Raw genomic sequence first — 27,288 nt, 5'->3', positions numbered from 1 at the left:
CTTTGCCCTATGGAAAATAACAGCAGTGACAAGACTGTGAAACGCGCCCTCACAGTGGGCGATGCTCCCTGGTTGGGGAGCAAGGCTTCTTGGAGAAGCAGAATGAAGAGAAAGGAGGGAAAGGTGAGGGTGCAGAGCAGTGTTCCAGGTGAGGGAGGGCCCCTGGCAAGGCCTGGGTCCCTGTGCAGTTCCTCCTTGCTTTTCCCTCCTGTCCCAGCTGACCCAGAGGCTGGACCTCCAGGGGAACATGCTGAAGGTGATCCCTCCAGCTGCCTTCCAGGACCTGCCTTACCTCACACACCTGGACCTGCGGCACTGTCAGGTGGAGATGGTGGCCGAGGGCGCCTTCCGCGGCCTGGGTCGCCTGCTCCTCCTCAATTTGGCCTCCAACCACCTGAGCACCCTGCCCCAGGAGGCGTTGGACGGGCTGGGCTCGCTGAGACGGCTGGAGCTGGAGGGGAACATGCTGGAGGAGCTGCGGCCCGGGTCCTTTGGGGCACTGGGCGCGCTGGCCACGCTTAACCTGGCCCACAACGCCTTAGTTTACCTGCCCGCCATGGCCTTCCAGGGGCTGCTGCGCACGCGCTGGCTGCAGCTGTCCCACAACGCGCTCAGCGTGCTGGCCCCGGAGGCCCTGGCCGGCCTGCCCGCCCTGCGCCGGCTCAGCCTACACCACAATGAGCTCCAGGCCCTGCCCGGGGCAGCCTTGTCCCAGGCTCGCGGCCTGGCCCGTCTGGAGCTGGGTCACAACCCACTCACCTACACAGGTGAGGAGGACGGACTGGCGCTGCCAGGCTTGAGAGAGCTGATGCTGGACCACGGGGCCCTGCAGGCTCTGGGTCCCCGAGCCTTCGCCCACTGTCCGCGACTGCACACCCTGGACCTCCGAGGGAACCAGCTGGACACGCTGCCCCCGCTGCAGGGCCCGGGCCAGCTGCGCCAGCTGTGGCTGCAGGGCAACCCGCTGTGGTGCGGCTGCCAGGCGCGGCCTCTGCTCGAGTGGCTGGCGCGGGCGCGCGTGCGCTCGGACGGCGCGTGCCGGGGGCCGCGGCGGCTGCGAGGCGAGGCCCTGGACGCGCTGCGGCCCTCGGACCTACGCTGCCCCGGGGACGCGGCGGAGGAAGAGGAAGAGGAGCGGACGGTGGCTGTCCCCCGCCCCACTCCGCGCGCCCCGCGGGAGGAGGACGGGGCGGCCACGCCCTGCCCTCGAGCCTGCGTGTGCGTCTCCGAGTCCCGGCACAGTTCCTGTGAGGGTCGCGGCCTGCAGGCGGTGCCCCGCGGCTTCCCCAACGACACCCAGCTCCTGGACCTGAGGCGGAACCACTTCCCTTCAGTGCCTCGAGCGGCCTTCCCCGGCCTGGGCCACCTGGTGTCGCTACACCTTCAGCACTGCGGCATTGCAGAGCTGGAGGCGGGCGCCTTGGCGGGGCTGGGCCGCCTCGTCTACCTCTACCTGTCTGACAACCAGCTGTCAGGCCTCAGCGCTGCCGCCCTTGAAGGGGCGCCTCACCTTGGCTACCTGTACCTGGAGCGCAACCGCTTCCAGCAGGTGCCAGGGGCCGCCCTACGCGCCCTACCCAGTCTCTTCTCCCTTCACCTGCAGGACAATGCTGTGGACCACCTGGCACCTGGTGACTTGGTGGGGGCGCGGGCCTTGCGCCGGCTCTATCTGAGTGGAAACCGCATCACCAAGGTGTCACCTGGGGCTCTGGGCCCAGCTCGGGAGCTGGAGATACTGCACCTTGACAGGAACCAGCTTAGAGAGGTGCCCACTGGAGCTTTGGAAGGGCTGCCTGCCCTCCTGGAGCTTCAGCTTTCAGGGAACCCACTCAGGGCCCTGCAGGATGGGGCCTTCCAGCCTATAAGCCCATCGCTGCAGCACCTCTTCCTGAACAGCAGTGGCCTGGAGCAGGTGGGCGCCGGGAGTGTGCCAGAGAGCTTAGCACATGGCCATCGGAGGAATACATTCACTTAGCAAATATTTGCCATCCCTCAGTGCCAGGTTTTAGGCCCGGTGTAGAAACCCCGAGATAAACCAGACACTTCCCCTTATCTTAGGAAGCTCGAGCATGGGTGACAGGCCAGGTGGAATGCAGGTTCATACAGTTGGAGGTCTGTTGAGGGACAGCACTACCAGGGCATGGAGGAGGGAGGAATTTGGGTCTGAATGGTGACATACTATTGAGAGACCCTAAAAGGCTTTGCCACTATAGGCGTGGGATTCAGGCACAGCAGAACCATCAGGTGGGCATCGTGTGACTTGAACATGAGACCAGTCTTGGTTTTGACTCCAACACTGCTGATCTCCTTGGGCCACCTTAGGCTATGCACCTTCCCCTCTGATGGGGGAGGATGGAGCTCCCTCTCAGACCTGGGGTGGCCAGCCTGGCAGGCACTTAAACTAGGACCTGGAACCTCCTTCCAGATATCTCCCAGGGCCTTCTCAGGCATGGGGCCAGGGCTCCAGACCCTGCACCTGCAGAAGAACCAACTTCGGGCCCTGCCCGCCCTACCCAGTCTCAGCCAACTTGAGCTCATTGACCTCAGCGGAAATCCCTTCCACTGTGACTGCCAGCTGCTCCCATTGCACAGGTAGTCACTCTTACATGGACCTCCAGCCGGAGATCTGCCAGCTGTTGGCAGTCAAGCTCCACTATTTCTCTGGGGGCACCATGTCCATGTCCTGCTCAGCAGCACGGGGGGCCAGAGCTAGGCATGAATGAGCCCCTGCCAGGTCAGTTACCCTTCCTGGGGGGCTTGGGATAGACTTCTCTGAGCCTTGAGTCCTTCATCCATAAAGTAGGAATATTTGCCCTGCCTAGTATGCTGGGACCCAATAAATATGCATGGACGTTTTATGAAACTATATAAGAAAGCAACAACAAACTCTGGAGAGACTCAGGGTCCAGTTCAGGCTCAGAGATTTTGCCAAAAAAACCTCTCTGAGAGCCACAATAACCTCTCTGGGTCCATTTGTGAAAAGGGGACAAGAGTAATATTATCTCCCTCACCATGGTTGCTAGAATTCAGTGACATTAGTTAGCATATATAAACTGATGTGAGCAGTGTGGCACAAGGTAAGCCCCCTGTTAACTGTTACTATACTTATTCCCTTTTTATGGAGAAGGGAGCTGAGGCCTGAAGTGACTTGGAGGTCCATGTGAGCTGAGCCAGGATTCTCAGCAGTCTATTCCTCCTTTACCAACTGCCCCCAAATCCCCAAAGCCTTCAGCTGCCTGTCCCCACAGTGGACTTCTCAAGCTCTCTTTCCTCCTCAGGTGGCTCACTGGGCTGAACCTGCGGGTGGGGGCTACATGTGCCACCCCTCCCAGTGTGCGTGGTCAGAGGGTGAAAGCTGCAGCTGCTATCTTTGAAGATTGCCCAGGCTGGATGGCCAGGAAAGCCAAGCAGACACCAGCCTTCAGGCCGAGTGCCAGGAGAATCCCTATCAAGAGAAGACAGCGAGGAGCAGACAAGGTTTGCCCTGGGGTGGGTGGGCCAGGTCTCAAAGTCCTCAAGGAGCACTTTGTTCCTGACTTTGTAGCTCAATAATTTTTCTGTCACCTACTAAAGAAATGACTGTGTGCTATTTCATCCTGTGGAACAGTGAGTGGCCTTTCCTATGAGTCTTGGCACACCTGTCCCAATGTGTCCTTAAAATCAATCCTGGAGGGCTGGTGGAGTGGCTCAAGTGGTAAGAGCACCTGCCTAGCAAGTGTGAGTCCCTGAGCTCAAACCCTAAAACAAAAACAAAAACAAAAAAACCCTGTTTTTGCTGGGTGGCTTTGACTCTAGGGGGAGGAGAGTGAAGGTCAGACACAGGTTGGATTCCACTTGGCAGGACATTCACTATCCTGACCCAGCTTGAACTTTCAGTTGTAGCAAAATCTTGTGGTGCATCAAAAAGGGTGAGCAGGGGGTATTGAGCGGGGGGAGCGGGAGGGGGTGGAGTGGGTGGTAAGGGAGGGGGTGGGGGCAGGGGGGAGAAATGAACCAAGCCTTGTATGCACATATGAATAATAAAAGAAAAATGAAAAAAAAAAAAAAGGGTGAGCAGGATGTGGGTGTCCCATGGATGTGGAAAGCCCTAACGTGTAGCAAAGCCATTGGTGGAGTCTGAAGGGAAGAAGTTGAGCCTTAAGGGAAAATGAGAATAAAGCAGGTATAGGAAGATGGGGAGAGGGCTCTTTCCCTCTGGACCTGTATTTCAAAGACTTGGAATGTCAAAGGGCTGTTAGATGGTGTTAATTTCCTGGGGCTGCCAAGACCAAGTACCATAAACTGCATGGCCTAGGATACCACAGCAGAACAAATTTTTCTTGGGGACTGAAATTAGACATCACGAGAGGGCCACACTCCCTCCAGAATCTGAAGTGGGAGGATCTTTTTTTTTTTACCTGTGATTATTTATTGGGGGCACTGGGGTTCAAACTCAACCTCAGGCTCACTAGGCTGGCACTCTACCACTTGAGTCACACCTCTACCCCCAAAATGGAAGGACCCTGTTTCTGTGGTTTGTAGTAGCATATTCCCAGTTTGCCTACCTCTTAATGTGTCTCTTCACACCAGCTTCCATTTCTGTCAGTGTACATTTCTTTGTTTATAAGGACACCAGCCATATTGGAGTAGGGTTCAATCTAATAACCTCATTTTATCACTCAGAAGACTCTTATTTTCTAGGCAGGCGCTCTACCACTTGAGTCACTCCACTAGTCCTCTTATTTTCAAATAATGTCAGGCACTGAGTTATTGGGGGTTAAGACTCCAACATATCTTTCTGGAGAAACATAATTCAATCCATAACTGTTCATTGGATAGGCTGGATGTGAGGAAGGAACCTCTAAAAAGACCCCAAGCTACAGGTGAGGAAGTTCTGTCTGCAGGATCCAGATCTGGAGCTAGCTTTAGTAACAAAAGCAGTTGTCACCTCAGCCTCTGGCCAGGCACTACTGCACTAGTAAACAGACACAGGGCAGGTGTGAGGATGCAGAGCTGGGCTCAGGAGTGCACGCTCTTAAGAGTCTACTTCCAGTCAAGACTTAAGCTAAAAAGAGGATGGTGGCTTGCAAGTCTGACTGCTTAGACTATCTGATCCATTTCTGACATGGAAATATACCACCTCATGCCTGCACTGAAGTTTTATTTTAAGAAAAGGAGTAGTTTCCTTCCAGAACTCCAAAAGAATGGAAGGCTAAGGGCCCCATGCCCCGGCAGTATCCTACACTGTGGATGCCCACCCTGATGGCATGAGGCTGGACCACACCTGCTTCTCTCTCCTGTGGGGCTCTGTTGAGCATATGTCTCACATATGCTTAGTAATGCTGATGAAAAGGCACACTAGTACATGTGTAACATGGCAGACCAACCTGGGCTTAGTCCCACTGCTATCATTTAATACTATAAATGTAAGCAAACAACTCACTGAGCCTCATGAAGCCTGCCTTTTTCCCACCTGAAAAATAAAGTATGTGCCTCACAAGGGTCCTCACAGGGTCATTGCAAAGGTGGACTGGCAAAAAGGCGTAGTCTCCTGGCATAGAAGGCTCCTGTTCCTTCAAGCAGAGAGAACAGACTAGGTCACTAGAAAGGCTGAGGTGTAGGGTGCTTCCTGAAGTGGTAGGACATGGTCTAATCTGTACCAGCAGCCACTGCAGGGCCCCAGGTAGGGGAAGCAGGGAGTGTGGAAGGCTTCTGTTTCCTAGCCAGCAGCCCAACTGTTGAGAATCTAAGACCTTTAGTTCCCATCTAAAGGCAAGTTGAGGCACAGGCTTGAATAAAAATTCCCAAAAGATCAACACTTCTGTGACAAGTCAAATCGGTTGGGTGTGGAGGCCATGCCCATAATCCCAGCACTTAGTTGGCTGTAGCAGGAGGATCATGAGTTCAGGGCCAGCCTGTAAATCAAACCAAACTGACCTATAGGCACCAGCAACACAAATTATGTGTACATCCTTCCATTTCACCAACTTTGTGCCAGCACTTAGTTGGGTTATAGGGACAAGTAAGACACAGGCTCTGCCCTTGGGAAAACTTGTAGCCATAAGAAAACCTAAGTAAGGACAATACAGTATGTGGGGTTTTTGTGTGTGTGTGTGTGCTACTGGGGTTTGAACTCAGGGCCTGCACCTTAAGTCACTCCACCAGCCTTTTTTTGGTGTGTGTGTATGACAGGTTTTTCCAAGATAGGGTCCCATGAACTGTTTGCCCAGGCTGGCTTTGAACCATGATCCTCCTGATCTCTGCCTCCTGAGTAGCTAGGATTATAGGCATGAGCCACCGGCACACAGCTCAGTATGTAGTTGTTATGGAGAAAGGGCACTCAAAAGATGAGGACAGGTGACAATTTTTATTGCTTTGCCCTGTGTGGTAACTCATCTTTATACTTGATGCTATGAGGTGGCATGTCAGAACACGTTCTGCAAGGCACAGAAGTCTGACAAATTGGACTTTACCAACTAAGGAGCTCATACAAGTAAAGGAGCCTGAGGAGCCAGGCCAGGGACAGAATGGCAATCAGACATATCTTCCAGCTCTGCCCTCCTTATCATGGGAACTCATGTTCATGGCACCTCTAGGCATAGTGTCTTCATTCAGGAAGAAACAAAAGCCAAATGGCATACAAGCCAATCTTCTCAGAAGCCTTTTTGTAACAATAATCCAGTAACTGCTAAAGAAGCTGAGATGATGGGTTCTTTAGCTGGGTTCCTGAGCAAGCAGCAGAACAAAGTGCACACTCAGGCCATCTTCTTCCCAATATCCTCCTTTGGGGGCTTATGCCACTCACCTGTCACCACCTGAGTCTCAGAAGAGGTGTACGTGATGGGGGAGGTATGGTCCCTCTGAACTTACTCCTGTGGTCTTCCATCTCCAAACCTATTTACTTTTTGAGGAAATCAGCCTGTACCAATAGGCCCTTTTCTAAGCCTAGGTTTTGCATAGTATGGGGCTATCTAGTGCCTTTAGGAGACAGAACCAAGTTCTCTCTGACCCTGCCCAGAAACACCCAGGCCCATGATAACTGGACACCTGCATCACATCTCAGTGAACAGTGGCTGACAGACCAGTGCACAAGCCACCTGCACAAGGGCTGGAGGGGCCAGGGCAGGTCTGGAAGGCAGCTATTCACAGCAGCACAGCTGCAGTCCTTAAAGGACAGAGGGACCCATCCAGGCCATACCAACTCTATCCAAAACACAGGTGGACAACAAAAGGCTGAGCCAACTGCACTCAGGGTTCCAGGAAGTTGCTGGAGGGGCAAGTTGGTCAGTTTCAGGGTAGACTAATTGAGAAAGGCAAACACAGCTAACATTTGTGCAAATACCAGGTGAACTTCTAGAGTGGTTTCAAAACAAGAAGTTAAAAAGACTTGGACATTAATGAAAAGGAAGCTGGAAGTGTACCTATTCCACCTCCCACTTTCATCCCAGGAAGTGCTGGTGAAAAAATGGGGAAGATCCTCCTTTATGGCCACTTCAGCCCTGGGTCAAACATCAGTTCCAACTCAAACTGAGCCCCAGATTAGGTTAGGCCTAGCTGGGAGCCACCACAGGACATGGATCAGGCTATCTTCTGATCCTACAGTCCCTGGCAGCCAAGCAGACTGGCCTAGTCCACAATATCAAATTCACCTGAGGGCCACAGGCCCCTGCAGGCCTCCCTCACTGTTTCTTTTAGGAAATGGAAGCCAGTGCTTATGTCGACAGAGAAAACCCATGCCTATTATATTGGTCATTGCTTCTCAACTTCCTACCACAGTTGGGTGTCTTAGGGCACTAGGAAGGGCAGTGCCACCACCCAAGAGGTGCACAAGGCCTTCTACATGGTTCAGTCTTAAGTAGAATGCTGCTGTCCTACGACCTCATGTTGGCCAGGGCACCTTCCCTCTCAGAGCCACTCCAGCTCTCAGCACTTTATTCCCATGCTTGCTTGGGCAAACATACACGCAGATCACAGCCTTGTCTTCCAGTGTGATAAGAGGCAGCGCTCACCCTTGCATTCAGAGTGTGGTAGGGGTAGGAGGAAAGTGGGCAGCAAATGTGCCAGCTTCAGTAACTCAGCCACAGAGGGGGTTGCTTAACTAGGATGGGGGCCTCAGGCAGCCTAGTCATATAGGCACTGCCAGAGGCAAAGGCGGGTCCAGGGAGACCCACGCAGTCCTTCAGTGTGCAGCTTCACACATCAGGCAGGATTTACACAAAAAGGCTCAGTCTCCAAACTCAAGCGGATGGTGGCAGTAGGAAGTCGGCCCCCTCTCTGCTCCATGGCCCCGGGGCTGGCTTACAGCTAGGGGCTAGGCTGGTGAAGGAAAAGGCTCAGTTGTCTGTCTCCTGCTTGATGCTCTCAATGGGGATAGGCAGCTCTGGACCAGGAGCCTTATCAGGTGAGTTGCAGTCTAAATGCTCTTCCTTCACACACACAGTGATGACTAGAGAGAGGGAAGGCAGCAGGGAGAGCAGAGAATGAGCAAGTGTGTAATGGGGTAGGGGCTCAGGAACTGGACAAAGGAGCTGGCTTCCTATAGACAGGGTCCTCAAGAGGTGGTAGGGAGCAGGGAAGTCTACCCTTCCAGAGGCAGCAGCAGCAAAGGTCTAAGACCCCAGTATTCCTCAGCAAGGCAGACTATATCAGAGCTGACAGCATCTGCCAATCTGCCACCCCCTTTCTGAGTACATATAGTAGGGCAAAGGTGCAAAAAGATGGAAAGAGGGCCAGGGCACCTGGCTGGAGACGCTCAGCTCCATTCAGTGTAAGGGTGGATGGGTGGGGAGCTGGGAGGCTATCTAGACCAGTGGTTCAGGTATTGCTTGGTACCCAGAAAATTCCCTTCAAACTTGACTCTACTCTTCTGTGCCCAGGTGGGGAAGGAGAGAGGCCACCTCTGAGCATGGAGCAGGTTGGTCCTGCCTCAACCCAGCCTAGCACCTCTTACTCTCATCAGGAACAGGCTGCAACAAGACCTTCCGCGTGGCCTGCAGGTCATCCTCCAGTAGGGGCTTCTTGGACCCCTGTCTGAGGGGCCGGGTCTTGGTTGGTGGGATTCTTTTCCCTTTGAATAAAAAACGAATCAAACTCAGCATTAAGGTCAGAGCTACCTGAGCCTTGCAGGCCTGGTCTGATGTAGTGGCCAGGCAGTATGACAGTTTGGGATTGAGGGTCTGGATTCTAACTGTCATACTCCTCACTGGCTGTGGGCCCTGAGGTCAAAGAGGTTCGCTCCCATTGGAGGTCACTAAAAACCACTTCCCTTGGGAGCTGAGGCTCAGGGAAATCATGGTTGTCAGTTTTGTTTCTTGGTCTTAGGTTTCTTTTTCTTTTTCTTTTTGAGGCATGGGAGCTTGCAACTCAGGGTCTACACCTTGAGCCACTACACCAGCCCTTTTTTGTGAAGGTTTTTTTTTTTGAGATAGAGTCTCTCGAACTATTTGCCCAGGCTGGCTTTGAACCACAATCCTTCTGACCTCTGCCTCCTGAGTAGCTAGGATTACAGGCGTGAGCCACTGGCTCCTGGCTGGTTTCTTTTCTTTTTTGCAGTACTGGGATTTGAACTCAGGGCCTCATGCTGCCAGGCATGCCACTTGAGCCACTCCTCCAGCCCCTCATCTTTGATTTCTTTACCTGTAACATGCCATATTCTGGGCATACTACTTTTAAATAGCATGTAGCCACTTGACATATGCCATACTTTCACATGATCTTAATTGTGCTTCTCCAAGGACCTAGTCCCTGTTTCACCTCTGACCCATTTCAGGGCATCCACTTCTCCACATGGTACCATGTGGCGGAGACCACCTGATCATCATGGGCCTGCATCTGAGGACTGCTTTGTTGCTTCTCTTTTGCCCCTCTCCACCCTGATATCCCTTGAGCTAAGCCCACCCTGGGTTTAGGGTCTGCTGAAGGTGGGCCACAATAGTCAGGTGGAGTCTGTCCATTCAGCAGCTGCCTGTGCTCCCACTCTCCAGAAAAGTGTGAGGGAAGAACAGCAACCTTAGGAAGCCAGCATCTTTTTTTCTCTGTGCCTTTCCTTTAGAACCTAGCAGCTGTGGCTAGCCAAGTGGCCATACTGTATTCTAACTATGTGTGGCAGCAGGGATGGAGATCCCCCTTCTCTCACTCAAACACAATCTCTCATCTATTTTCCTTACCATCTTGACCACTGCCAAAGACTGAATGCCCTACTTGTGTTGTGGGTCCCCAAAGGTATAAGGCCAAAAACCCATGGAGCCAAAGAACAAGGGAGAGGAGAGAAGGAATCCAAAGAGAAGTATCCAGTAGGTGGTACCCTGGGACCGAGTACCTGGCTGCCCTGGGGCCTCACTTACTTTTCTTTCCGAACTGTTTCTTTTTCTTCTTTGTGGCCTCTTTGGCCTTCAGAGGTGTGGCTGGTTCTGTTGTTAGAAGACAAGGACAAAAGAGATGAGAGTCATGGGAGGATACACGGCATATGCTAAGACCCCTGCCCTTTACACATAGGGCACCCCAAGGAGGGAAGCCAGAGTTGGAAGTAAGAACACGATGGGGGTGGGGGAGGGGGCTGGAGAACAGCTGTCCCGTCCTCCCGCCTGTCACCAGGGCTGCTTGAGGGGGCCTGGGTTGTTTACCTGGGTGCACAAGGGCCCGGGCATATGACAGAGTGGGCAAGATGAAGGAAGGCGCTCTGCAGGCCAGAGGGAAAGGGAGACAGAGGTCAGGAGCAGGGTGGGAGGTAGAGTGCACTCTCTGCTTAGAGTAACCTGGAGACTTCTCAATCTCATGTCAGAGGTCTGAGATAGACATGGGGGCAGGCATGGGGTGGAGGGGTGGAGCAGTTGGCAGGAAGGAACAAGGCAGAGGAAGGACAGTTAAGAGTCCCTCAGAGCCATAATGGCCCCGACCTGTGGCCACTGGTGGCTGGAGCTGGTAGCCAGTGAGCTCACACCAGCCGACGGGGTAGATATCTGGAGACTCGCAGTCCACCCACTGGTCATACTCGCTGTCCCAGCCATCAAAGTGGATGCTGAGGAGTCGGTGCACCACCCGCTTCACTGTGGCCACGCAGATGAGCCGAGGTTCCATTAGGTCCACGGCCTCCAGCTTCATGCCCACCTTGAAGCCATGGTTAGGACAGTCCTGTGCGGGGGAAGAAAGCAGTTGTCCAGCCAGCCAAAGCTCTGCCCCAGCAGGTTCATCTAGTGTGCGGGAACTGATGGCAGAACTGAGAGTAGGGAAAAGGGCTAGCACCAGAGGGGGGGCCCACTGAGGAAGGTTCCTTTAGATAGCTAAACCACGAGGCTCTTTCCCCAAGCACCAGCGCCTCTATGGAGAAGAATCCAGCTATACTGAGGCCCAGTACGTGACTAGGCAGTGTAGGACTTCTCTAGGAGTGGCTGATTCTAGAAAAGGAGTTGGAATTGCCAACAATGACTGCAGGCAAGGCCAGTCCTGAAGCTGCCACAGAGCCCTTGCTGCATCCCTGGGGGCTCCTCACCATGTTAAAGAGTCTTGATGGAGCTGCTTTCGATTTGGTCTTCTCCAAGTAGGTCTCCCAGTTAAAAGTCTGTGTCTCATACCCTGGGGGAACAAAAAACTTATGATGCAGAGGAAGAGGAGGGAAGCTGGAAGTATAAATTGGGTCAGGGAAAAGAGCACACTGCCAAATAGTCACTTAAGTTTGGTCAGGCCCAGCCTGGAGTTTCCATAGCAGCCTACTTCTCTTCTTCCCACGTTGGCATTGCTCTAGGACCACAGTCCTGTTGCATTGGTTGTTTGCTGCCCAAGGCACAAGTGGGAGCTCTGTGCACCAACAACAGACTGGCCATGGGGTCAAATGAGCCTAGGAGGTGTAAAGGCTAGTGGTGGCTGTTACCTCTCCCACACCAGGGGTCTGACGACTGGCAAGTGTCCCAGTGGCCTCACCCTGCAAATCAAGCATGTGGTGCTGTTCCAGCCTTACCTTTAGGGGGTGTGAGCTCAATGTCATTTTTTTGGCAGAAGGTAGCTGGGAAGATGGCATGGGAAGAGGCATGGTAACAGAACCAGTCTGAGCCATCTGTGGAGGGTCCCCCATCTACACAGATCATCAGGTAGCCATCTAGAAGAACCTACGGGAAGAGCATGGGGCAGATGGACAGTATTGTGTCATAAACTGCAGCCTCTCCAAGGTGAGGTGGGTAGGATGGGGACATGAAGATGACATCTGACTGGATATGAGCTCTTTTTCCCAAGAACATCCCAAGCTGCCCTGCAGAGTAACTAATGTTCTATAACATGCACTTGTGAAATGATTTATCCTCCCACTGGATAACACCATGCCAACAGGGACTGCATCTGTCTTACTGCCACTGTGTTTTCAGTAGAGTACACAGCCCAGCATGGAGTAGGCCGAATGACCAAATCAGCAGTGTCCTCCAGGGCTGAGGCAGGTGTTTGCGCCTCAAGTTGTGGTAATGATGGTGGTTAGGAGGAAAGGAGTGGGGTGGGGCTTTAGAATAGGCCAGCATGCACAGGAGGCAAGAGGCCTTCCTAGGATTTGGTGGGGTGACAGGGTGGGTCCTGCCCCTGGCACAGGACCAGGCTAAGGCATCTGGTATGTATCTGTCCAGTGTGCCTTGGATCCTAACACTATGGCAGTAGGACACCAACACTGAGGAACATGAAAGCTCCCCCTTCCACACAAAAGAATAGCCAGTGTTGGGCCCTGAGAGCCCCTGATGGTGGAGAGCAAAGGTCTTTGCCATCAGTCCCCTCAGAAAGCCATAATGTAGTGGAGAAGGTGACTTAGGCCTACCTTGCAGATGGTCGCCACACAGATGTTGCCTAGGTTTAGGGGGTCAATGGCCTCCAGCTTCATCCCCTCCTCAAACCAGCCACCTTCTGTGTAGACAGCACGTACCTTAAAGGAATAGGGTTGTTGGGAAACCCCTGGACAAGCCTAGGGGCAGGTGCGGGGGCAGGGAGGCAGGCCTCGTATGCTGTAGGCCTAGGAAGGAAAGTGGGAGGGATAGGGACAGTTCCAGAGAGAAGTTGGGCTCGTCAGGCCTGACATAGATTATGCCAACGGGAACAGTGTCCAAGGCATGTGACTCACCTTCTTGAACAGATAAGGAACAGCATCACAGTAGATTTTCCGGAAGGTGGGATGATGAGCCATGTCACTTCGCCTCTCTTGGGAGATGGCAGAGGAAGGGAGGAAGAGAGGGAGTTGAAGGCAGCTAAGGGGCCATTTCCACGCTTCCTCTCTCTGCCTTTGGTCTCAGCTGTATCCCATCACCCCACTCCAGAATGGGAAGGCAGACCAGTCTAGCCCAGAAATCACCTGAAGTTCCCTGTGGGGACTATTCAGGCCATGAGACCCAAGCTCTTTCACATGACATTGCGGACAAGAGCATTTAGGTTCAAATCTTGATTTTACCACTTAAAAGTTGAGAATGACCTTAGTCAAGTCACTCAGCCTTTCTGGACTTCAGTATTGTCACCTGCCATCTCTACCTTTCTCGTGAGGTACAGGGACGGTGTTCCTGCCAATCCCTGAGGATGTAGAACCTGGCATGCTGACTCAGAACTCTGCTAACCTGACATCTTGATGCCATGGCCAACACGCCGTGACCAACCCACTGGGTGGATTAGGGGACTCCACATGTGGCACCAGAAGTCATCGTCACTGTCACCATCCTCATAGAGGAGCCGCAGGCGACCTCCAATTACCGTGTCCACCACAGCCATTCGGGTCCGTGACACCTGGCTCTTGTCTACAACTTCTAGGCGCATGCCCTGCCGAAAGGGGTACTTCATGCTCTCCACCATCTGCAATGATATTGGAACACAGGTCTGCTGCAACCACAGGGCTCCATCCATCCACCTTTGCTCTGTCTCTTAAAAGGGGAGGACAGGGCAAGGTGGCGGTATTACTTATGATACAAAGTCAGAAGGCAGGAGGTGAGCTCTTCCACCCCGCCAGGTTCACCTGGGTCCTGATCCCCTAGAGCCAAACAGAAAGCAGTCACACAGATCTTGCTGCCAAATGTAAGTCAAGTTGACAAGAATCACAAGACCTAATTCAGATCAAGGGAAATCAAGGGACCAGAAAGATCAATGATGTTGCCCAGAGTGACACAGAATCATTAGTGTCACAGATGGGCCTGAGACCTACTATCCAGCCTGGGCTTTTCACAGGCTAGGATCCTAAGCCACACAGATCTTTCAGCCCCGAAGTTCAAGGGCTAGAATCTAGTCTGACACCAACTGTGCATCTCAAGTGGCAGCAACTTATTTATGAGAATGACACAGTGCAGAAAGACTGGTTTAGGCCCCTCTGGCCCACTTGTCCCTCACTGACACATTTCCTTCCTCTACAGTCAGAGCATGGCCCACAACCCAGTAATACTTCTTTGCCACTGAGAATAACACAGCAGAACGTCAGCTGTGTAAGGGCAGATGGATACGGACTCATTTCCATATCCTCATCTTAGAGTACAGAACTAGGCATAGAGTTGGTGCTCAACTAATGTTTTTTCCTCCGGTGAATGAATGAACAGATAGACAAACACCTGACCTTGGCTTAGGGGTCATTTATTCATTCAAAACATTACTGAGCACTTAACCACATTGCAAATATCAAAGGGCCATGTCTGAACTGGAGTTTCCTCCATAAACCTACCTCATTCTGACCTCCACATCCCCATTTTCAGAGAAGGCTGGCAAGGCAATGACAAGAGTGCTTCCTATGGGAAAGGCCTTGTCCCATCTAAGCTGTGGTTTCCATGTCAAAGCACATAGTGCTTCAAGTTTCTTCTCAAGGCAATGACCTCCTAAAAATCAGAAGCCCAATGATCCTCTCTGAAACTCCTGTACCTACAATGTGGTCTCACTGTGCCTCTCATTCTTTCCCAAGTTACTATTATTATTTTTTTGTGGTACTGGGGCTTGAACTCAGGGCCTACACCTTGAGCCACTCCACCAGCCCTTTATTTTTATGTTAGGTATTTTTGAGATAGGGTCTTGCGGAATTAACTGCCTGGGGCTGGCTTTAATCCTCGATCCCCCTGATCTCTGTCTCCTGAGTAGCTAGGATTACAGATCTGAGCCACCAGTGCCTGGCCTAAGTTATTTTTTTTGCCTCAACCAGGGGCAAAACCAGGAGCAGTTTCATTCTGCTTTTGCAAGACTTGTGTTCAGGAAACTGAGGTCCCTGTGTCTTCTATGTCTAATTCCAGCTCTGACTCCAAGGGCTGTGAAATGCCTTCAGAGCACATCAGTAGCAATCCATGCCCTCTGATCCAGTAAGGGTGACTGAGCAAGATGCCAATGAGCTGCCCTACAGAACTACAATGTGTGTGTTTGGTTCATTGTGAATTTGGTGCTGTATTACCTTGGGTAGGAAATAGGCTTAGTGTAGGGCTTTTTCTGCTCCAGGGCATGGCTGGCCCAAAGAAAGTGGTCCACCTTGGGCCTGTGATGGTGATGACACTAGGATGGAGCAGTGCTATTTCCAAATATGCCAGGAGGGGAATGTTAGAGATGACAAAGCAGCCAGCTGGAAAAGCTGACCTAAGACAAGGGCTGAAAAGTAAAGTACTGCCTCCAATCCGCAAATCTGTGAACTATGCAAGGCACTATGGAAAACATAGGAGAGAAAGCTTAGTTTTGTTGGAGAAGGAACACAGAAGGAGAATGATGGAGGAGGTGAATTTAGCTAGGATATACTGTAAGCAATTTTGTATGACACAATATGCCCCCAGTACAACAATAACAACACAAATAAAAACAAAAACAACAACAAAAAGAAGAAGACAGCTGGAGGGGTGGCTCAAGTGGTAGAACTCCTGCCTAACAAGAGCAAGATTCCAAGTTCAAACCCCAGTGCCAGCCAAAAAAAAAAAAAAAAAGAGAGAATAGGAATAGACAACAACATAAGAGAGACAAACAACAAGTAATAAGCAGTACCCAAGAAGTTCAAATAAGGGAAAAACCACTTATTTGAAAACAAACAAACAAAAAAAGGCAGGAAATGCTTGAGGTGCACTGAACAATGCCTTGCTGAAGGCTGGCTCTCTGGAGGCTAAGAAGACCCATGACACACAGCCTTTCCACCCGGTGTCCAGTGCCTTGGCCACAATGGCCCCAAATTCTATTGCATCTTTGTTTTCCACTGTTAGCTTCCATACTATCCATGCCCACCGAGGCAAAATTCAAAAGCCATTTTCTCCAGGAAGCCTGGTGGGTACCTGTTCCTCTGAGACCACAAGGACAGGTGAGTCAAATGTCCTTGCAGCACTTGCCCTGCACCCTGATGTGAGGCCTACTGGGTTTACATAGGGACACCACTAGGAGCACCTGGCTCAGGAGTCCTCGACATGACCCAGAGAACTACATGGGAGAGGGTACGCAGTGAGAAGTCCAAAGAGGCAGGAGTACAGTCTTCACGTAGACCCTTCTGATCCCTCTGATTGATTGGTATGTATATATGTACTTTTTAAGTTAAAGAACTGAGTAGTTTTTCCAAATTAAAATTAAGGGCCACATGTGATTCTGAGGCATATTTCTAGCTCAGAATAGAGGCTAATTTAATATTAATTATCTGCATGACTCGTTTCCTCTGCCAGGCAGAGATTCATGGATGGCAGGGTCTGTATTTTTTGTTTTCCCACAGTGCCTTATACACAAGTACGTGATAACATCTAGAGCAAACACTACTGAAAAATGCTACAGTCAAAGGTAAGAATCTGAAAGAATAAAAGGCTAACAAAAGCAATGTGATTAATGTGGCCAGAACAGGGTCTGAGTGGGGAGAAAAGTGGCTCCACCCTGAGGAAGGGTTGGATTCTGTCCTGCAGAAATGTGGAGTTGCTAAAGATCCTTAAAGCAAAAGGTCTTAAAAATATATCGTAAGGGGGGTGCTGGCGGCTCACGCCTGTAATCCTTGCTACTCAGGAGGCAAAGATCAGGAGGATCACAGTTTGAAGCCAGTCCAGGCAAATAGTTCACAAGACTCTATCTCTAAAAACCCATCACAAAAATGGGCTGGTGGAGTGGCTTAAGGTGTAGGCCCTGAGTTCAAACCCCTGTACCACAAAAAAAAAAAAAAAAAAAAAACCCAAAACAACAACAAAAAAAAACTGCAATGAGGCTCCAAGGTTATTGTTCAGTAGCAGAGTGCTTGTGTAGTATGTGAGAGGTCCTAGCTTCCATTCCCACTACACACACAGACAAAAACACAGAGCATGAAGGATGGAGAAAAATCAGAGAGGGAGGGAGACCCACTGGGACCCCCAAAGGGCTCCTATCAGACCTTGATATGGAAATCCACAGGAAGTGTCCTGGAGCCTACCAACCGCTTCATGAGGTAGCTCTTCCAATCAGTAAACTTGGCGTGGATGGCTGTGGAGACACAAGCAGAATTCTTGTTATACAGATTGACAACAGAGACCCAAGATCATCAGAGGGGCCTGAACAATTTATTTCTGCAATTTCAGGCCAGCAACGACTTCATTATACAAAACCAAGCTCCAGAAGTTGAATCTGTCCAGGGATGGGGAGGGGACAAAACAAAGATGCAAGTAGGTTCTGTTCTTTCTAACCCAAGAGAGAGGGATCTCCCTCTATCAAGGAACCAGGACAGGAAAAATTTTGTCAACTCACTCCGTGGAGGCACCAGGATTTTGCTATTGATAGCACACCAGCCAATGGGGTGGACATCCACGGTTCCCAGGTTGCACCAGAAGTCATGGGTGGCATCATTTTCAAAGCCTTCATATCGGAGCAGCACCCGATACCCTGAAACGAAAGACAAGGGTGCCTGTGAGAGAGGATGGGATAGGAAAGCTATGTTCTCAGGCCTTCTCTATTCTTTAGCCTAAGCCAGACTTCCCACTTACTATATCACGAATTCCTTCTATGCAAGTGTAGCCCCTATTATACTCAACAAAACAAATCCATGCTCTTATTTGGAAGGCGTTGTGGCATGATTGTGTGATGTGTGATTACTTTTTATACCCTGATCACCCCTGGAATAAACCTAAAAAACTGAAGCTTCCAAACTGCCTGGCTCTGTAGTCCTCTCTAATGTAGGATTAACCCCAAGAAGGGGAAAAGAAACTCTTGTGAGTGGTGTTTTATTTGATTAAGCCAATTTCTCCCTACAATACTGTCCACCTACCAGAAATGTCATTCTGTAGACACATCCCAGGCCCTCCCTGGTCAAAGGGACACCCACCTGCTGCCTGAATGACAGTGGCAATCCAGTACACCCGGCTGGGGAGCACAGCATCACTATTGAGCACCTCCACTTTCATCCCCTTCATGACATCCTCCCACTGGTCATACAATGGTACCTGTGTGGCAATAAGAGCATTCAAAGAATAGACGATGGGAGGATGGCAGTGGGGGCAGGCAGGGCACTGGGTGGAGGTTCAGAGTCACAGAACTGAGTTACCATTGCAGGACCACCTAATCATATAATCTTGGGCACATCTTGGCAAGTCTTAATCCTCTGTCACTATGCCAGCCAGTGTAACAGTAAAAACTTCCAGTGCCCACCTTGTGTTAGATACCTTTCTCCACACAAATGCCATCACTCAACCTGGCTAGTATTATGACGCCCTCATTTACATGGAGCTACTGGCTCACATACTATTCATGGCATGTTCTCTCTCCAACGATCCTTTTACTAACATGCCCCCAGCATCACTAGGCTGCTTCTAGCTACCTTCCCAGTGCCTAATCCTCACTTTGCTGCCAATGGGACAGCAAAATTTTCCCTTAGGAAAATTCACCTTCTTTCATTCTCAGCCCTGGCCTAAGCTATTGGGGTAGCTCATCCATCTCCCTGCGTACAGAAACTGGCTCACACAGATCATTGTGGGGCTCAGGCACACGGGGCAGATTCTTTATAAGGCAGAGTGAATCTTGTGTGTTAAACTTGAGTATGATCTAACTCCCCTGTGATGAAAATGGTGGGAATACTAGAGAATTCAGGGCAAAAAAGAGGTACCTCCCTCCACCCCATAGGCAAGATGTGCCCCTTCAGTAGCAACTCAGAGAAGGACAGAGTAAGAGAGTTAGCTGTTGAGATCAACTTGTCTTTGTGCAGGGTGCTACCCAGCATGCAGCAGAAGTTCAGAAAGGTCATCAGGCAGCAGACTCACTTTGGTCAAAAGAGGCCTCCTCTGTGACTTCCAGGGCTTTAGGAAATTGAATTGAAAAGCAAAACAAGACACTGCTACAGGCATCACTCCTAGTCTGCAGGCTAGTACAGGCTACAGCTGCTGAGTATTAAGTTCCTGACTTCAGGTCCATCCACCAGATCTCAACCTGATTTCTCAGGGATAGCTGGCAGGTAGCCTCCTGCAGAGGTTGGTTCCAGGACTGACTACACTGCCTTATGGGGAGCAAGTGGTACAGAAGTGCCATGCTCTCAAAGGGAAAGCACTACAAACAGGAGAGAAAGGTTTCAGACTTGGAAAGACCCTTAGACAAGGGCTGGGGTGTGGCACCATGGTGAAGTGCACATATACATTCAATTCTAAACCCCAGAAAGAAAAACGGCCCTCAGACTCAACTAGCACAGGATTCCATTATGTAAATAACCAAAGTAGGGACCTCAGAGAGGAAGTGCAACTGAGCATGGTACTAACAGCCCTCAATGTGTTTGCAGGAGGATTTTTTTTGTGAAGTGGACATAAAGGTAAAAGGGAGTGAACAGCAAGGCTGGGCTTCTCCCATGCAGACCTCCTCACTGTGGTGATGAGAGTCAGCCTGGAGAAACTCTCCTGAAAAGAGTGGGGAGCATGAAAGTCAGCAGCCCCCAGGCATTCCTGGCAGTTCCTCCCTCACTGCCCTGGCACTCACGTGTTTAAAGCAGCTGACAGGAGCGGCCTTGTAACTGTGATCCTTCAGGAACTTTCCCCAGTCGAACCCCAAGACTAGAGCTGTGGAGCAGAAAGAATTGAGGCTAGGGACTAGAACAGCCAAGCTGTACCAGGAGGACCTTATAGGGGGTGCAGAAACATTTCTCTTTTTTCTTTTTTTTTTGCGGTACTGGGGCTTGAACTCAAGGCCTTCACCTTGAGCCACTCCACCAGCCCAATTTTTTGTGATAGGGTTTTTTTTTTGAGATAGGGCCTTGACAACTATTTGCCTGGGCTGGCTTCGAACTACAATCCTCCAGATCTCTTCCTCCTGAGTAGCTAGGATTACAGGCATGAGCCACCGGCGCTTAGCTAGAAACACATTTCTATCCAACCTAGCTGCCCCTATCAGCTCTGCTCTGCAGCCCCTTATATGCAACCATACCTGTCCCACTAGCAGCCATCAGGACAGTGAGGACTGACTCTAAAATCCACTAGACACTCAGGAACATTTAGAGGGAAACTTCACATCCTTCCTCCCCCAAAGAAAGGGAAATTCAAATGTCCTTGAGCTTAAATTCCTCAGACTTCCCTCATCTTCTCATTGGCCACACCCAATCCACATGAATGGGAGGAGAGCCCACCTAGGCCTCCATCACCCTCCTAGCCGTGGAGAACAATTTCAGTCTACAACTCAAGACTACAATACAGATGTGCTGCTCTGGGCCTACATTTAATTTGCTAAGAAATTGTTATACTCAGAAAAATGAAGGGCTTCACACCCTCTGAGCCTCCACTACCCTAGAGAAAGAGAAGCCAAGGCACATAGATAAAAGCAATGAGAATCAAAAGCAGCTAATTCTTGCTTTCTGAATCATCAGGGGTAGGGGTCCTGGCAATTGAAGGGATTTTCTGAGGTCATTTCCACAATACCCAGCAAGTGAGGAGTTATAATCCACAGTAAGCCTGGGTCCCAGCACTTTTTAGCAGGCTTTTTCAGACCTCACTCCTAGGGAAGACCATCCCGGCCCTGGCCCCCACATTCCAGGCTTCCGTCTCACCATCTTGTCCTGTTGGTGTCCCATCTGCTAGCTGTCCTGTGCCTTGGGAGTGGAGAAAAGCTCCAATTTTGGCAGACCAGGCTGCCTTGTGCAGGACTTTGGCCTTCTTGGTGGGTGGTTTTCCCTGGAGGGAGTAAGACAGGTGAGATGATGTGTATAGCCTGGTGACTAAGAACAGAACTCTGGATTTGGATTCATAAGGTTGAGATCCTGGTCTTGGTCAAGTTACTTAACCTCTTTGGGCTCCAGTTTGTTTTGAAAAACTGAGTGAGATGTAATAATGCTTAATTCAGGGGTAGTTGTGGGGAAGGAAGGAAGGGTCAATGGAGCTGCAGAGCCGGGAAGGACATATGTTCTATCTTTCAGGCCTTTGCTGCTTCTAGAAACCTCTCCTTAACAGCTTCAATTCTCAGTCATCTTCATCCTCCCTAACTTCTGTAGACCTATAGCAGAGAATGGGCTGTAGAGGAGCCAAAAACTCTTAAACTCAGAGGCAATATTTTGTACATATGTGAATGTTCTGGAGAGAGTCCATGGCTTTCATCAGGTGCTTAACAGAAAGGCCACTCATAAGGTCACTTATAACTTAAGCACTGATGAGGAAGGAGGAAGGCCAGGAATTTATTAAACAGATCAGTGAAGCAGAAATGTGGGTTTAAGTCCCAGACAGAACTGGAGTCAAACCCTAGTTCTATAATTTTTAGTTATATACCATGGAGTAAGTTACCAAAATTTTTGAGCCTTTAAATTAGGAATTAAAAAAAATTTTTTTTTAGGATCACTGGTAGGCGAAAAATGCAAGTCCTTCGCAAATACCCTCATATTGTAGCTGTTATCGTTAGCTCCCTGAGAACACGGACTTTTCTATGCCCTGACTAAAAATCCACAAAACAAGAAAAATGGTAACTATCTTATAAAAGTGACAAAGTGGGCTAGGAGGGTAGCTCAGTGGTAGGGTGCTTGTCCATCATGCATGAGGATCTGGGTTCAATGCAGCATCACACACACACAAAAAAAACCCACAGCCTAAAGTGATAAAGTATAGAAAGCACTAAGCAGGAAGATCCACCACACAGCAACTTCTAATAAACATCACAGCAATAGTTCTCAAACTTTGCTACATGTAGAACCACCTGCGTGCTCCTTAAAATCCCTATGTCCAGGCCACACTCTATCTCAATTACCTCAGGCTTGTTGGGAATAGGACCTAAGCATCAATAGTTTAAAAACCTTCCAGGTGAGCCTAATGTTCAACCGAGTTTGAGAACCAGTTCTGTGGATGTTGAGCAACTTAAGGCCAGGCACCTGAGATCAGATTCCAGCCAAGCTTCCACTGCTCTCTTCCAACGGTCATGCTGGGGAAGTCATTCTAACTCTCTGAGCCTCAGCACATTTAAGTGTGTGTCGGACAACATATATCTAAAATATATGTTTATCTCTATCTATAAATGTCAACAATTAGAGACTGGCAAGATTATCTGTGGGGCTGCCTATGACGTGGAGTAAGAGAAAAGGAATTGACTTCCTAAAGCTACTATGGCCAGGGATCCTTGTGCCTCCTTTTTCCAGCTTCCTTTTACGGCATTTATAAAAGTATGATATTAAGACCAAGGGCATCAGGCTCCCCAAGGTAAGAACTCTTGTTTAAAATTTATTGGGAATGTGAGATTCTAGGGGATGAGAGTGAGGAAATGAAGGTAGCTCTAGGAATGAATTTCTCTGTCCTCTAAAGTTTGAGAACAACTAAATACCAGGAAACATTCCTCCAATGGCCACATCAAGGAGCTCTCCAAGCCTGCTAAGTAAGCCTTTGCCTTCATCAGTTTGTGGTTCCCCTCTCAGCACCCAGGGCCCCTAAAAGGGTGTACGCGGTTGCCTCTCTCACCTGTAATCTAGCCAAGATACTGGCTTTCTTGGAGTTAGAGGAGTAGCTCCTGGAACAGGAGACGCTGCAGAACCTCTTGGTCTTGGAGAAGAAGGCTTCCCTTGTGCCCACGATACCACACATCTCACAGACAGCTGGGAAGAGAACTTAGCATGTGACTCCCCAACACGGTCACATCAAATCAAGCAAAATGATGGGCCCTACAAAACTCAGGGTACTGCATTAACCAGGTGAGCCCCAGCACCCACTAAGGCTGACAGAATTACAATAAGAGGAGGAGGAGGTACTGCTGTGTATATTATTAAAGACAGTCAGGGCTGGAGGTATGGCTCAAGTGGCAGAGTGCCTGCTTAGCAAGTGTGAAGCCTTAAGTCAAACCCCAGTACTGCCAAAATAAAAAATAAATAAAAACAGTTTCTCTATGTTGCCCAGGCTGGCCTTGAATTCCTGGGCTCAAGTGATCTTCTTGCTGCCTCAGCTTCCCAAGTACCTAGGACTACAGATGTGTGCCACCTTGCTCAGCCTGGTGCATGCATCTGAATCTGTGTTGCCCAAGCTATACTTGGCTTTGTATCAACAGCAGGGCTAATCCACGATGACAACTGGGGAAACAGGTAGGTGTTGGCAAATTTTCGAGAGAGAAAAATTAGATGAGAAAATGTGCCAAACTCACCCTCTGTGGCTCTACTTTTTCACTTAAATAGCAAAGAGACTGAACTGAATGTGTTTTAACCCTGACTTTACACCAGAATCACTTGGGAACTTTAAAAAAATGCCAGCGCCTGAGATGCTAATGAATAGGTCTGTGGTAAAACACATGCATCTGTAGTTTGTTATGAGTTCCCCAGGTGATTCTAATCTGCAGTCAGGGTAGAGAACCTCTGGACTAGCTGCTCTTTAATTTCTTCCAGTTCTAAAGTTCTATGACTCTAAGAGAAGGACTGGAAGAAGACAGAAGGGAGAAAGATAAGAGAAAGGGGAGAAAGGAAAAGAAGCCAAGATGAATGGAAAGGAAAGAATATTCAACTAGTAAAGAGTCTTAGATTACTCTTCTAAAGAGTTTAGGTATCAAGGAATGGGGACGTCATCACAGACGGTCTAGCCTGTCTCTATTCACAGACAGCCCACACACCAGAGATCCTGACACAGGGGTCTAGCAGCTATCCAAGCATCATATCTCTAAAGTGAACTGGCTTCCAGGTGATCCCAGGGGATTCTTATCTGCCAATCGCCACCCTAAGCCTCTTATCTGGAGGTTACATTACCCTGTATTAACCCCCATAATTCCCTGACTTCCAACCCACAAGCTATATCTTGTCCCTACTGGGAAAGTACCCATAACACTTTTAGCTTCCTATCTTCTCCACATCCTCAGCCTACTCCTGCAAATGTAAAAGCAGCACCATGTTACTGACTGGTATCTAATATGGGCTGAATAAATATTAGTTATATAAAGAATGAATGAAATCACAACTTGAAACCAGATACCAACAGGAAACCTTGTGGTCAGGTCCGTAGATACCTGACTCCTTTGATATCAGATCAAGCAGCCTTTTGCATCAGAATGGGTCTGCCCACATTGCCTGTGTCCATCCCCCTCTTCCTCCATGACCTCCTAACTTCTATTCATCTTCAAAGGACACTGTGAAGGCACCTGGCTCAGAACCACTGCCATCCAAGGAGCGAGGATTCCCAGGGCTGAGCAAATGTAGTGGAGAGGTGGGCAGCTCCCCTGCTTCCCGATCTTCATTTTCTGCTTCACTTGACTCCTCTAGATAGGAGCTACTCTCACTGCCCACACTGCTGTTATAACTCCGGAAACTGTCGTAGCCACCAAACAGCTCCAAGTCGTCATCTTCCTCTTCTTCCTCCATTGGTTCTGAAGATGGAGTCTCCTAGTAGAATGACATAGACCAAGCAGAAGGAATCATGATTGGTTTTAGTGCATGGGGAGAGAATTTACAGATCTGCTATCAATCCCCTATCTGGTTCTTTTGTCATGTTAGCACCTTTAGGAACTTCCTAAATACCCTTTTTGCAAACACCAGGATCATTTCTTCTGTTTACACATTTCTCTGCCACAAGTCAACAGAATAGCATAAGACAGAAAATGTGTTTGGAATTCACTAGGATTCTCTGTGGGTATACCAATGATTTTAATGTGGATGAAACAGAATACAGATTTTCACTGACTTTCAATGGTGTTACATCTGATAAACCCATCCTAAGTTGAAAATGCATTTAAGACATCTAATCTATCAAACACCATAGCTTAGCAACACAGTACACCATAGAGTATTGGATTGTTTCTCCTGGTGACTGTATGGCTGACTGGAAGCTGCAGTTTGCTGTCATTGCATCACAACAGAGGGGCATACCACATATTGAAAGTACAGTTTCTACTGAATGTACATTGCTTTCATACCACTGTAAAGCTGAAAAACTGAAATTCAGGTACCAGAAATCTATAGCAATGTGAAAATATCCTAAGCAAAGCACCTCACAAAGGCTTTCTGGAATAGAGATGTGTATTAGAAACTCATTCTTCCCTGTTCACATGTACACCAAGATAATCTCAAGAACAAATGACTTGGGAGGAGGGAAGGGAGCCAAGGGATGGGCATCTTGTTTTTTTTTTTTTTTTCTTCCTTTGAATAAATGTCATTTTTTTGAGGCAAAAGAAGGAACTGTGAACATTTTAAACACCCTTTTTTCTTTGGGGTAGGCTCTTGCCCCAGGTGCCATCTCCTCCCAAAAAAACACTAATCTGTTTTCCCTAACCTAGTCACCTCTAGATCCCAGAGGCTCTCCCACACCAGCCAAATCCCTCTGAAGGTTCAAGTGACTATAACATGTCAAATCAATCTCACTTTCTGGACCAAATCTGCAGGGAGAACCCAGGTGGGGGGGAGCAGGGGAGAGAAAATGGTAGCCATTTTTACATTGTTTTGTATAGTATTTATTGATTCAGGAAACTAAACAAAATGCTGAATAAAATAATTTGGAAACAAAAAAAAAAGAACAAATGACTTAAGTTAGGGAAAAGTTCATTTGAGAACTGTCCCAAGGAGGATTTGGAAGTCAGATGGCACACAGCTATGGCATGTTGGTACTGGATTCCGCTCTGATCCAAATTAGCAAGTCATTTAACTTCTATGGACCTCAGATTTCTAATCTAAGAAAAATGTTGGCTCACATGATGTTAGATGTAAATGAGATCCTGTATATAAATCTACCTAGCATGTAGTAAAAAAAAGGTGTAAAGCAAGGTAAAGAGTTTGGGGCTCTAGGCCAGGGCTCAAATACCATCTTTAGTGTTTATAGCTGTGTGCATAAACACAGAGACTGCAGCAAGTCAATCTCTCAGTGCCCCAGTTTCCCTAAGACCACCATAATACCACCTATTTAACAGGATTTAAGGAAGAGATGATACAAATAAAGCACTCAGAAAAGTGACTTGAATATAGTAAATGCTCAATAAATATTGGCAATTATTAGTGGCTAAAAGCATGGCTTCTTGAATCAGATTTGCACAGGTTTGAGTCCTGGGCTCTACCAGTTATAAACTGTGGTTTTGTGCAAGGTATTTATCTCTGCAGCCTTTCCTTTCCTCATCAATACAATGGAGATAATAATAAGCCTCTTTAGAGGATTGCTATTAAGATCAAGATATGTAAAACCTAGTTCTGTTTTCAGCAGTTATTAACAGCTCCAAAAGTGTGAGCTATTATTTTTCACTTTATTATTCTTCTTTACCCTTGTAAAATTTTCGAGCTATTCTATTTTATATTTCCAAGTACACATGCAAATATGCTAGAAGGAAACAGAATTCAAATATAAGGTACCCAGAAGCCAAATCAGGGGTGGATGGGTTACAGGTTGTTGGATTAGTGGGGGGGGGGACCCGTAAGGAGTAACGTTTTGGAAGCTGACATACTTACATCCTGGGGAACCCACCACCTCGCCAAGCTTCAACGGCTTTGGCCCTCAAGACCAAGTAGTATCACAGAATGGTGTGACTATTAGGGGATAATGCCTGGAATAATCTTAAAACTTCATCTCCCTTCACTGCCCACCTGGGTGTGACAGTCAAGGAGCACACGAGTTAAGGACAAAGACGTCTCAGCAGCTCAAGGATCAGAACCCAGTTCTCTTCCAAGCTAGGGAGGTGTCCGTTCCAGATCTTTTCGTGAATCTGCAGCCCCGGCAGCATAAGAGCAAAAAGTAACGCTAATCGCCTCTGGCCCAGACTCGGCTTACTTCCTCCATTTACCAGTCCTCCCCCGCCCCAAGGCGTCGCTAAAAATGTCTAAAATAGGGTCCAACATGCGAAGCTCTCGGGTTCCCGTTCCCAGTGGTGCTAAGCCCTTCTCTTCTCACCTCAATGCCCCGAGGCTTCTCCATGAGACCTAACTCAGTTTCTTCAACAGTCACCAGGTGCGGGAAGCCATATTGGCCTCGACGTTCTCCCCGGCCACACTCATTGGCCGCCTCCCTGAGCTGCAGACCAATCACGCTG

General features: G+C 49.2%; 2 protein-coding genes across 5 annotated transcripts in view; one reads left to right on the top strand and one right to left on the bottom strand.

Moving 5' to 3' along the window:
- The window catches only part of Chadl (chondroadherin like), a 12,731-nt gene extending 3,739 nt beyond the window's left edge, over nt 1–8,992 (top strand). The window contains exons 3-6 of the mRNA XM_020168184.2: nt 218–1,912; nt 2,426–2,592; nt 3,279–3,477; nt 8,856–8,992. Of these exons, the coding sequence (XP_020023773.1) occupies nt 218–1,912; nt 2,426–2,592; nt 3,279–3,477; nt 8,856–8,882 (2,088 nt within the window). The 3' untranslated portion in view covers nt 8,883–8,992. The remainder of the gene's footprint in view (nt 1–217; nt 1,913–2,425; nt 2,593–3,278; nt 3,478–8,855) is intronic.
- On the bottom strand, nt 6,328–27,288 carry L3mbtl2 (L3MBTL histone methyl-lysine binding protein 2). Of its 4 annotated transcripts, none has more exons than XM_074084564.1 (17): nt 27,150–27,288; nt 24,424–24,664; nt 22,770–22,903; nt 20,885–21,008; nt 19,825–19,904; nt 18,191–18,308; nt 17,617–17,751; nt 17,267–17,355; nt 13,551–13,782; nt 13,067–13,143; nt 12,767–12,871; nt 11,933–12,080; nt 11,468–11,550; nt 10,875–11,109; nt 10,323–10,388; nt 8,923–9,046; nt 6,328–8,425 (listed from the first exon to the last, which is right to left on the bottom strand). In XM_074084564.1, exons 1-17 carry the CDS (start codon nt 27,171–27,173, stop codon nt 8,377–8,379), a joined length of 2,064 nt encoding a protein of 687 aa, XP_073940665.1. In that variant the 5' UTR covers nt 27,174–27,288; the 3' UTR covers nt 6,328–8,376. The 4 variants fall into 4 exon arrangements, with proteins under 4 accessions (XP_073940665.1, XP_020023778.1, XP_020023774.1 ...); XM_020168189.2 differs by having other exon boundaries at nt 6,328–8,372; XM_020168185.2 differs by having other exon boundaries at nt 8,930–9,046.

The sequence above is a fragment of the Castor canadensis genome, chromosome 8, assembly GCF_047511655.1.
Source record: "Castor canadensis chromosome 8, mCasCan1.hap1v2, whole genome shotgun sequence".
Taxonomy (NCBI): Eukaryota; Metazoa; Chordata; class Mammalia; order Rodentia; family Castoridae; genus Castor; species Castor canadensis.
This window is presented reverse-complemented; position numbering and strand designations above follow the sequence as displayed.